This window comes from Lontra canadensis, unplaced genomic scaffold (assembly GCF_010015895.1).
Source record: "Lontra canadensis isolate GAN:19392208 unplaced genomic scaffold, GSC_riverotter_1.0 scaffold72, whole genome shotgun sequence".
NCBI classification, from domain to species: Eukaryota; Metazoa; Chordata; class Mammalia; order Carnivora; family Mustelidae; genus Lontra; species Lontra canadensis.
In genome coordinates, this window is record NW_022631066.1 from 9141228 (window position 1) to 9153973 (window position 12746).

The 12746-nt window shown below is 38.7% G+C and overlaps 1 protein-coding gene across 1 annotated transcript in view; it reads left to right on the forward strand.

Annotated features, from left to right (window-relative positions):
* Nucleotides 1-12746, forward strand: part of ITGA8 (integrin subunit alpha 8) — a 185470-nt gene that overhangs the window by 136700 nt on the left and 36024 nt on the right. Inside the window, exons 24-25 of the mRNA XM_032880917.1 lie at nt 4172-4277; nt 6182-6340. Of these exons, the coding sequence (XP_032736808.1) occupies nt 4172-4277; nt 6182-6340 (265 nt within the window). The remainder of the gene's footprint in view (nt 1-4171; nt 4278-6181; nt 6341-12746) is intronic.

The following is a 12746-nucleotide window of genomic DNA, read 5'->3' on the forward strand; positions in this document are numbered from 1 at the left end:
AATTGCTTGAGCACATACCAAAATGTTGATATGCTGGGTTTCAGTCACAATGTTTTCTAATTTCCTTCGTGATTTCTTCTTAACTCATGACTCATGAGAAGTGACCTGTTTGATTTGTAGATCTTTGCAGCTAATCCAGATGTTTCATTTTTGTGCATTTCTTTTTTAATTCCCTCCTCTTTCACATTGAGAAAAACACTAAAGGAAATCAGAGAAGAAATAAGCAATTTTTTGCTATCTCATTTTTATATCTTTTAACATTTACAACTAGTGTATATGAAGTTTTGTCTCCTTCTTTAAGCTTTGTTAACCTTTGTTTTGCTAACCAAAAATAAACTGAAACTGTCTTTTAATCCCAAAGCGAATTTTAAATGGGGAACTGTTTTTATTCTATAAAACATAACTCAGTCCAAGGCAGCAGAGAGTGTAATGTAGCTGTATTTATTCTTATATATCCATTTTATAAGATAAATATTTATAAATATATTTCTGCCATCATTTATGACACCAGTATTTCTCTGTTAAAAAGGAAGGAAATTTTCTATTCATTTTACCAATAATCAAAACAGGTAATTAAAATTGGGTTTCTTGTATGGGTGTAATTTTTTAAATTGCTGGATTAATGTCTGACAATTAACCACAGTTTATTCTCTAACACAGGGTTAGAGTTCTTTTTAGCCATTTTGCAAAGTAAAACTCTTTATTCTAGATACTCAGCAAAAATATTGGTTTCAATGTTTAATTCTTCAAGGAACAAACAGCTACTGTGTTGAAAATCTTCCATGTTCAGTCTTCAGAAAAATCTCATTTTATTTGCCAGTTGTGTTTATTCCAATGTATTTTATCACGCACAGTCTCTAGCAGCTCTTTTTCAGTTCAGTGTTGTTTTTATCATTTTAAAAATAAACTCAAATGGATTTATTTCTTCGATGGGAAAGAAAATACTGAGAATTAGTCCACTTCTCTCCAAGCCAGATGGTGTCAACACTGTCTTTCAGTAGACTCACATGTCATTTGTTGGTACAAAGGATTAATTTAGCATTAAGTCGGCAAGAGAATTTGGCCACAAGAGGCAGCACCACATGCATTGAGCTCATGAAGGGTAATAAACTTGTGTCCTTTGTCATATAATCAGGATTGAGTGGGTTTGATCACAGGACACTACAATCATAAATAATGGTGGTCTGTATAGACACTGGCTAGAATGGGTAGAGCCAACATTGTTCCACACAATAAATAGTAGTCTGCTATTTGGGGCTTACAGTGTTTGAAAACATGATAATGAATGAATAATTCAGACTGTACTACCACAGCATCAGATTTGAACTTCTGATAGCATACAGACTTTAACTTATCAAAAACCTAATTCCTTGCTTCCCTAATCCTTTCCTAATGTCTTGTGTTAATACTGGTACCCCAATCTTCTTATCCCTGGGGGGGTCTCAGGTGGAATAATGTTCTATCCTTCATCTTAGAATGTGAGCACTATTCACTAAGAGCTGTGAGGGCTGTTTATCCTTGGCTAATAGTTGATTATATTCTTCCTTCCTTCCTTCCTTCTAAAAAAAAAAAAATGGTAATTTTGAAACAGTGGAAAGTGTTTCATTTATTCATTTGGAATCTTCAGAGAGCCATTTTTTGTCATGATTTCACCAGATCTGAAAAAGTCTTAGACAGTAGATAACTGAATTTTGGGAGCCATAGCTTTTGAATGATTTTGCCATGATTTGTATGGCCTATCGTAGATTATCTGTTTCCGTACAGATTTCTATTAGATTTTGTTACAGAAATGGGGCAGGAAGTTTCTTTAAGTGTCTTTACTAAAATCACTGGGACTTCATGGCCCCTGTGGTGCATTATACCATTGGCTTCTGAACAATGCAGACGTTAGGGGTGCCAACCCCCTGCACATGTAACTTTGACTCCCCCAAAACTTATTGGGGTAGCCTACTATTGACAGTAAGCCTTCCAAATAACATAAGCAGTTCAAAAACACATATTTTGCATATGTGTTATATACTGTATTCTTACAATAAAGTAAACTAAAGAAAACGTTATGAAGAAAATCATAAGAGAAAAAATCACTTACCGTACTGTATCTTATATGAAAATTCACATAGAAATTTAAAAATCTGCATAAATGAACCAGCACAGTCCAAACCCATGTTTTTCAAGAGTCATCTGTACACTGGAAATAGAAAAGTCCTGAGTACACCTGAGTAAGCTGAAGTCTTCACCTGCAACTAACCCCTACTTTTCTGAACATCAAGTTTTTCCTTTCATGTATAAAACGAGGGATTGTGAACACAGTCTCCATAGTACCTGTCAAGTTCTAAATATTTATAATTCTGTGGTACTGGAATATTTATGACCAGTCCCCCAGGATAGATGACTATAAGAACAAAACTTTCCAGAGAAAATGTGCTCAGCTTCCGCTCTGTATGTGTTCTTTATGCAAATAAGTAAATAAATAAGGATTTTTCCCTAGAGCCTCACATTGGATATGGAGCCTGGAGTCAACTTTCTGTTGCCAAACTAAGAGCAAAGTAAAGTTCTGGGTGGTTAGGTCATGAAGACTCCACGGAGATGGAAGCCCAAACTCTCTGGGCTTTGCTCAAATAAAAGTAACCATCTGTGTTCTGTACTCTTCTCCTCACCAAGTCCCCAGTGCTTAATCTGAACATGATTTAATCAAATCAAGTGGAAAAGGGCAGCATGACATAACAAACCGACATAAGGGTAGGCAATGTTGAAGTACCAGCTCAGCTAGCCTGTGCCCTGCACTTGTAATTTAATAGTTGCCCATTAGGGATGAAAGCGAAGGGTTTTACAATTTAGTAGCGTTTCTGTGGGTTGTCAGTTTAAAAATTATACTTCTTCCACCCACCCCTAGAAGACAATGCAGCCAAAGTGACTTCAACAAAGAGCATTTGAGATGTTTTCCAATCAATTGTAGTATACAACCCAGAGTTTATCATAATTCTCCAGATGAGGAAATAAGGACACACAGAAATTAATTACTTGCCCTTGGGTCAGTCGTTAGCCCAATAATTTTTGCTTTCTGCTTTAGAAAGAGATTACTGGGGAAGCGGGGTAGAATAAAGATAGCATTTGAAGTTGCTGGGGGCTGCATTAATTACTGATGCCCTTAAAAGGGCACTTAAAACTTCCAATTGCCAAAAGAGGGATTTTTTGTTGAAGTCACTTTTAGCTAGAGGCCTAGGAATTCTTTCAAAGATCCTTCACCTAAAAATTGCTAGGAAGCATTGTTCTTTTGAGAAGTATCCTTTTTAAGATAATATAAAATTAACAATTTGGTTTGGAACCAGCTTTTAATGTAGAATAATGCCTTGTACTGCATTGCATTCAGCCAGTGCTCATGTTCTAGGTGTAAACTGCAGGCAAAGAATATCTCTGTGTCAAGTTAATATCCTACTTACATGATTACATCATTTAACTGTCTCTCTGTGTCTCACCTTTGAGTTATCTAGAGGACAACTCTAGAACTCTTTATTTTGGCTCTGGACCTGGCTTTGGGGGAGGTGTGGCTGCATTAATGAAAAGTCAAAGAAATCTAAGAAGTAGGAATATACAAGTGGCTTTTCTATTTTCAAGTATCTAATTCAAAACTACATTTCTTCACAAGTCAACATTTAACACAACACAGAATTCTAGATTTTTATCCACCAAAAAAGTCCCATTTCTTGATATGGTGAAGCAGGGATTATATACCCTGTATACACACACACAAACACACACACACACACACACTTACACTTACAGAGGACCTATAGATAGATGTATGCATTTATATGTCCATATGTTAAATTATCTATCTCAACTCAGGGATGCTCTCTGTCCCAAGAGAGCTCCCTAGTGCTCAAGAGAGGAGATAGGATAAAAGAGTCTATCTCTGAGCTAGAGACCAAGAATTAAAAGCGTCCCTGTAGATGTTTCAGATCCTTTGCTATTCCTTTAGTTATTTTGCTGAACATCACTTTCAATACCTTTTTCTGTATAGCAATATCTGCTCAAGTATATTGCGTGTGTGTATATGTATATATATATATATTATATATATATAACCCATTGCTGTTAGTGTACCATACACTAGTGAAGCATTTTTCACCTGTGTCATCACCAGCAATTAACAAAACATTCCATGTTTCAGAGTGTCCCACCCTCCGCAGATTGTTCTGCCCATTCTTAACTGGGAACCAGAAGAGGAGCCCCGCAAAGAGGAAGGAGTTGGACCACTGGTGGAACATATTTATGAGGTAGGTTTTACCTGTCTTAAAGTTGTGTTAGGAATTTAATCTTATGCTCTTTACCAATTAACTCTTCATAGCATTTTAAAAGACACCGACCTGAGATCTGAGCTTTATATACCACTTGGATTTGTGCAGTGTGGGGAGGGGGTACAGTATGAGTCACTTGCTTTTTAGTGAGAGCCATTATAGAGCAAGAATATTTTATCTTGTTACTGTTCTCTTTCAGATGTTCCTTACATCTCCTTTTTTTAACGTTTGGACAGCTTAAGCATAAAAATGACTAGCTCTCTGGACTTTATTTTGCTTCTTCCTACATTTTCAAATATCCTTAAAATCTACCCACCTCTTTAAACTGAAGGTCATCAACCAGAAGGTACCAGAGAGAGAAAATTTTATGAATTATTTGCTATTGTACCAAACACACACATAACACACACACATGAATAACTTATTCTGAGATTTGAAATAGTCAGTTGATTAGTAAAATATTTTCCAGAAGCAAACCAGCAGCTTATGAAAAAGCCATCTTCTGTTTGAGATCCCTCCTTATTTACTGCTCTCTATCCCCTTCCTGCATAACTCATTCCACTGACCTAGTAATCCTGACTGTGACTTTCATCTTAAGCTATAAGGGACATGAATAGCATTCTCTACAGTTAACAATGAAGTCATTTTAAAACTGATGAGCTGTGTACATATGTGGGAAAGAAGTGTGAACTCCTGCATAGCGTCAACATGAAAACCTCTGTCATCTGCCCAACCTGTGGTTCAGAACCAGAAGCCCCATCCCTACCTGGATCAAAGCTTTGCCCTAAGCTCTCTTGATAGCAAAAGGATAACATAGTCCCCAAGGCTACTAGGATTAAGAACCTTGCTAGAAAAAAAATGCTGTCAAATAATTCATTAGGCCTTGCGTGCACCGGTTTCTGCTTAGGAATGGTGAAATTTTAATGTTTGCAAACATATTCAAACTCAATCATTCTCAGAGAAGCCCTGCTTCTAATCTTAGCATAAACGAATCATTAAATTTTAGGGTAATAATCAGTGGTGACAAAAGCAATCATCACGTGTTTCCTACATGCTTTGTCCTGTCCCAAAATATACTGTTATCAGTGCATGCCGTGTTGCTTTGACAAAGTGAATTAAATGAGCCACCTAATAAGCAAAACCAAATTATAAGTTGTTTTCTTGGTCATTATAATTTTCAGAACTGTGGGGAAAAAAAGTTCCCTGTTAACTTTGGAGTGAATTTTCAAAACCACAATAAATTTAAATACATTTCGTGACTTTCCCAAGCTGTTTTTTTGTCCTGTGAGTACAGGCTTCATGAGTTTAAAACACTCATCTCTTTATGAGAGGTGGCCTCTCTCTCTTTGAGAGTCGCTGATTAAAACAGAAGGAGCTCAGCTTTGAAATGTGCACTTGAAGTGAACTGTGGTGAGCCTGGACCATCTCTGGCATTTGATGGATAACCATTTTTCCAGAGGGTGAAAGAGAGTGCATTGCATATGGTTGCAATTGACAAGTCAGTAGTCAGGAAAAAGGCAGATTTCAATGCAAAGAAAAAATAAGTAGGTTTTGAAAGCATAGCATTAAAATTGCATTTCTAGCCCTGCGATTAAATGAATATAAATTTTAGGTAAACATCACAAGGATCAGACATGGTGAATGTGGTCTTTGCTAAGGAAATCTGCCCTCAGAGCTTCACAGAAGGAAGTTTTTTCTCTGAGCACCAGCGCCTCTTGCTTTCAGAGCTCCTCTTGCTTATATAGATGGTATTTTCCTATTGCCACCATCATAGCCCAGATGCGTTAAAACCCAAAATACTTTTTAGAATGGGTAGGAAGTACATGGAGCTTGATTTCCTCTTCCTGACTTGTGCTGTACCATTACTCGTTCCTTTCTTGTAGCTGCACAATATTGGACCGAGTACCATCAGTGACACCCTTCTGGAGGTGGGTTGGCCATTCTCTGCCCGGGACGAATTTCTCCTCTACATTTTTCATATCCAAACTCTGGGACCTCTGCAGTGTCAAACAAATCCTGACATCAACCCACAGGATATAAAGGTAGGATCCTAGTCTAACTGTTTTTTCTAACTAGCCTACTTTTTTATGGTAAGGAAAAAAAAAACAAACCCCTGGCTTATATTTTTTAAAGCAAAGTAATTATAAGAATGAGTTATTTTGGTGATTATACGGCCTTTTCTTTTAGTTTTACAGTTAAAATGCCAGGCCTTGGGGCACGTGGGTGGCTCAGTCGGCTAAGTGTCTGCCTTCAGCTCAGGTTCATTCTGGGATGGAGTCCTGTCAGGCTCCCTGCTCAGGGCCACAAGGAGTCTGCTTCTCCCTCTACCCCTCCCCCTACTCATGTGCTATCTCTTAAATAAATAAATAAAATCTTTATTAAAAAAAATGCCAGACCTAACTTAAAGTGTCACTCCTAGAAAATTTAAATTTCTCTTGGTTTTATTGTTCATGGTAACCTGCCATTTATTTAGCCTATTTTTTTTAATTTTATTTTTTATAAACATATATTTTTATCCCCAGGGGTACAGGTCTGTGAATCGCCAGGTTTACACACTTCACAGCACTCACCATAGCACATACCCTCCCCAATGTCCATAACCCCACCCCTCCCAACCCCCCTCCCCCAATCAACCCTCAGTTTGTTTTGTGAGATTAAGAGTCACTTATGGTTTGTCTCCCTCCCAATCCCATCTTGTTTCATTTACTCTTCTCCTACCCCCTGAAACCCCCATGTTGCATCTCCTCTCCCTCATATCAGGGAGATCATGTGATAGTTGTCTTTCTCCGATTGACTTATTTCGCTAAGCATGATACCCTCTAGTTCCATCCACGTCGTCGCAAATGGCAAGATTTCATTTCTTTTGATGGCTGCATAGTATTCCATTGTGTATATATACCAAATCTTCTTTATCCATTCATCTGTTGATGGACATCTAGGTTCTTTCCATAGTTTGGCTATTGTAGACGTTGCTGCTATAAACATTCGGGTGCACGTGCCCCTTCGAATCACTACGTTTGTATCTTTAGGGTAAATACCTAGCAGTGCAATTGCTGAGTCATAGGGTAGTTCTATTTTCAACATTTTGAGGAACCTCCATGCTGTTTTCCAGAGTGGTTGCACCAGCTGGCATTCCCACCAACAGTGTAGGAGGGTTCCCCTTTCTCCACATCCTCGCCAGCATCTGTCATTTCCTGACTTGTTAATTTTAGCCATTCTGACTGGTGTGAGGTGATATCTCATTGTGGTTTTGATTTGTATTTCCCTGATGCCGAGTGATATGGAGCACTTTTTCATGTGTCTGTTGGCCATCTGGATGTCTTCTTTGCAGAAATGTCTGTTCATGTCTTCTGCCCATTTCTTGATTGGATTATTTGTTCTTTGGGTGTTGAGTTTGCTAAGTTCTTTATAGATTCTGGACACTAGCCCTTTACCTGATATGTCATTTGCAAATATCTTCTCCCATTCTGTCAGTTGTCTTTTGGTTTTGTTAACTGTTTCCTTTGCTGTGCAAAAGCTTTTGATCTTGATAAAATCCCAATAGTTCATTTTTGCCCTTGCTTCCCTTGCCTTTGGCGATGTTCCTAGGAAGATGTTGCTGCGGCTGAGGTCGAAGAGGTTGCTGCCTGTGTTCTCCTCAAGGGTTTTGATGGATTCCTTTCTCACATTGAGGTCCTTCATCCATTTTGAGTCTATTTTCGTGTGTGGTGTAAGGAGATGATCCAATTTCATTTTTTTGCATGTGGCTGTCCAATTTTCCCAACACCATTTATTGAAGAGGCTGTCTTTTTTCCATTGGACATTCTTTCCTGCTTTGTCGAAGATTAGTTGACCATAGAGTTGAGGGTCTATTTCTGGGCTCTCTATTCTGTTCCATTGATCTATGTGTCTGTTTTTGTGCCAGTACCATGCTGTCTTGATGATGACAACTTTGTAATAGAGCTTGAAGTCTGGGATTGTGATGCCACCAACTTTGGCCTTCTTTTTCAATATTCCTTTGGCTATTCGAGGTCTTTTCTGGTTCCATATACATTTTAGGATTATTTGTTCCATGTCTTTGAAAAAAATGGATGGTACTTTGATAGGAATTGCATTAAATGTGTAGATTGCTTTAGGTAGCATAGACATTTTCACAATATTTATTCTTCCAATTCAGGAGCATGGAATATTTTTCCATTTCTTTGTGTCTTCCTCAATTTCTTTCATGAGTACTTTATAGTTTTCTGTGTATAGATTCTTAGTCTCTTTGGTTAGATTTATTCCTAGGTATCTTATAGTTTTGGGTGCAATTCTAAATGGGATGGACTCCTTAATTTCTCTTTCGTCTGTCTTGTTGTTGGTGTAGAGAAATGCAACTGATTTCTGTGCATTGATTTTATATCCTGACACTTTACTGAATTCGTGGACAACTTCTAGCAGTTTTGGAGTGGAGTCTTTTGGGTTTTCCACATATAGTATCATATCATCTGCGAAGAGTGATAGTTTGACTTCTTCTTTGCCGATTTGGATGCATTTAATTTCCTTTTGTCGTCTGATTGCTGAGGCTAGGACTTCTAGTACTATGTTGAATAGCAGTGGTGATAACGGACATCCCTGCTGTGTTCCTGACCTTAGCGGAAAAGCTTTCAGTTTTTCTCCATTGAGAATGATATTTGCGGTGGGTTTTTCATAGATGGCTTTGATAATACTGAGGTATGTGCCCTCTATCCCTACACTTTGAAGAGTTTTGATCAGAAAGGGATGCTGTCCTTTGTCAAATGCTTTTTCAGCATCTATTGAGAGTATCATATGGTTCTTGTTCTTTCTTTTATTAATGTGTTGTATCACACTGATTGATTTGCGGATGTTGAACCACCCTTGCAGCCCTGGAATAAATCCCACTTGGTCGTGGTGAATAATCTTTTTAATGTACTGTTGAATCCTACTGGCTAGTATTTTGGTGAGAATTTTTGCATCTGTGTTCATCAAGGATATTGGTCTGTAGTTCTCTTTTTTGATGGGATCCTTGTCTGGTTTTCGGATCAAGGTGAGGCTGGCCTCATAAAATGAGTTTGGAAGTTTTCCTTCCATTTCTATTTTTTGGAACAGTCTCAGGAGAATAGGAATTAGTTCTTCTTTAAATGTTTGGTAGAATTCCCCCGGGAAGCCGTCTGGCCCTGGGCTTTTGTTTGTTTGGAGATTTTTGATGACTGTTTCAATCTCCTTACTGGTTATGGGTCTGTTCAGGCTTTCTATTTCTTCCTGGTTCAGTTGTGGTAGTTTATATGTCTCCTGGAATGCATCCATTTCTTCCAGATTGTCAAATTTGTTGGCGTAGAGTTGCTCATAGTATGTTCTTATAATTGTCTGTATTTCTTTGGTGTTAGTTGTGATCTCTCCTCTTTCATTCATGATTTTATTGATTTGGGTCCTTCCTCTTTTCTTTTTGATAAGTCTGGCCAGGGGTTTATTAATCTTATTAATTCTTTCAAAGAACCAGCTCCTAGTTTCGTTGATTTGTTCTATTGGTTTTTTGGTTTCTATTTCATTGATTTCTGCTCTGATCTTTATGATTTCTCTTCTCCTGCTGGGTTTAGGGTTTCTTTCTTGTTCTTTCTCCAGCTCCGTTAAGTGTAGGGTTAGGTTGTGTACTTGAGACCTTTCTTGTTTCTTGAGAAAGGCTTGTACCGCTATATATTTTCCTCTCAGGACTGCCTTTGTTGTGTCCCACAGATTTTGAACCATTGTGTTTTCATTATCATTTGTTCCAATGAATTTTTTCAATTCTTCTTTAATTTCCTGGTTGACCCATTCATTCTTTAGAAGGATGCTGTTTAGTCTCCATGTATTTGGGTTCTTTCTAAATTTCCTCTTGTGATTGAGTTCTAGCTTCAGAGCATTGTGGTCTGAAAATATGCAGGGAATGATCCCAATCTTTTGATACCAGTTGAGACCTGATTTAGGACCTAGGATGTGATCTATTCTGGAGAATGTTCCATGTGCACTAGAGAAGAATGCGTATTCTGTTGCTTTGGTTTGAAATGTTCTGAATATATCTGTGATGTCCATCTGGTCCAGTGTGTCATTTAAGGCCTTTATTTCCTTGTTGATCTTTTGCTTGGATGATCTGTCCATTTCAGTGAGGGGAGTGTTAAAGTCCCCTACTATTATTGTATTATTGTTGATGTGTTTCTTTGATTTTGTTATTAATTGGTTTATATAGTTGGCTGCTCCCACGTTAGGGGCATAGATTTTTAAAATTGTTAGATCTTCTTGTTGGACAGATCCTTTGAGTATGATATAGTGTCCTTCCTCATCTCTTATTATAGTCTTTGGCTTAAAATCTAATTGATCTGATATAAGGATTGCCACTCCTGCTTTCTTCTGATGTCCATTAGCATGGTAAATGTTTTTCCACCCCCTCACTTTAAATCTGGAGGTGTCTTCGGGTTTAAAATGAGTTTCTTGTAGGCAACATATAGATGGGTTTTGTTTTTTTATCCATTCTGATACCCTGTGTCTTTTGATTGGGGCATTTAGCCTATTAACATTCAGGGTAACTATTGAGAGATATGAATTTAGTGCCATTGTATTGCCTGGAAGGTGACTGTTATTGTATATTGTCTCTGTTCCTTTCTGATCTACTACTTTTAGGGTCTCTCTTTGCTTAGAGGACCCCTTTCAATATTTCCTGTAGAGCTGGCTTGGTGTTTGCAAATTCTTTCAGTTTTTGTTTGTCCTGGAAGCTTTTAATCTCTCCTTCTTTTCCCGGGCTGCTTTCAGGATATTCTCTTTGTCACTCAGACTTGTAAATTTTACTATTAGGTGATGGGGTGTGGACCTCTTCTTGTTGACTTTGAGGGGGGTTCTCTGTACCTCCTGGATTTTGATGCTTGTTCCCTTTGCCATATTGGGGAAATTCTCTCCAATAATTCTCTCCAATATACCTTCTGCTCCCCTCTCTCTTTCTTCTTCTTCTGGAATCCCAGTTCTTCGAATGTTGTTTCGTCTTATCTCTTGATTTCTCCCCTCGTGGTCCAGTAGCTGTTTGTCCCTCTTTTGCACAGCTTCTTTATTCTCTGTCATTTGGTCTTCTATATTGCTAATTCTTTCTTCTGCCTCATTTATCCTAGCAGTGAGAGCCTCCATTTTTGATTGCACCTCATTAATAGCTTTTTTGATTTCAACTTGATTAGATTTTAGTTCTTTTATTTCTCCAGAAAGGGCTTTTATATCTCCCGAGAGGGTTTCTCTAATATCTTCCATGCCTTTTTCGAGCCCGGCTAGAACCTTGAGAATCGTCATTCTGAACTCTAGATCTGACATATTACCAATATCTGTATTGATTAGGTCCCTAGCCTTTGGTACTGCCTCTTGTTCTTTTTTTTTGTGGTGAATTTTTCTGCCTTGTCATTTTGTCCAGATAAGAGTATATGAAGGAGCAAGTAAAATACTAAAAGGGTGGCAACAACCCCAGGAAAATATGCTTTAGCCAAATCAAAAGAGATCCCAAATCGTGAGGGGGGAGAAAGGGGATAAAAAGAGGTTCAGAAAGAAAAAAAAAAAAGAAAGAAACAATTAAAAAAAGAAAACTAATAAAGAAAAAAATATAAAAAGGAAAATATATATATATATATATATATATATATATATATATATATATTAGATAAACTAGTTAAAAAACATTAAAAAAGAAAAGGGTAAAAGTTAAAAAAATTTAGCAGAAGAAGAGAAAAAAAATTGAAAAAGAAAAAAAAAATTAAATTAACTGCAAGGCTAAAGAATCATGGGGAGAAAGCCATGAGTTCCGTGCTTTGCTTTCTCCTCCTCTGGAATTCCGCTGCTCTCCTTGGTATTGAAACTGCACTCCTTGGTAGGTGAACTTGGTCCTGGCTGGGTTTCTTGTTGATCTTCTGGGGGAGGGGCCTGTTGTAGTGATTCTCAAGTGTCTTTGCCCCAGGCGGAGTTGCACCGCCCTTACCAGGGGCCGGGCTGAGTAATCCGCTCGGGTTTGCTTTCGGGAGCTTTTGTTCCCTGAGCGCTTTCCGTAGAGTTCCGGAGGATGGGAATGAAGATGGCAGCCTCCCAGTCTCCGGCCCGGAGGAGCCGAGACCCCGGGGCCCCATTCCTCAGTGCGCCCTCAGAGAACAGCGCCCAATTACTCCCGTCACCCTGCCTCCGGCCGCACTCCGAGCTGACTGAGCCTGCGACCGGTTCAAGGTAACCCCGAGCTGTGAGCTCACTCCTCGGCTCCGTCTCTGTAGCCGGCTTCCCCGTTCTAATACCTGTAAGCTCTGCGACACTCAGACACCCCCGATCCTTCTGTGACCCTGCGGGACCTGAGGCCACGCTGACCCCGCGTGGGCTTCACTCCGGTTAAGCCTCTGGAGCGATGTCCCTCAGCGGAACAGACTTTTAAAAGTCCTGATTTTGTGCTCTGTTGCTCCGCGCTTGTCGGGAGCCGGCCCC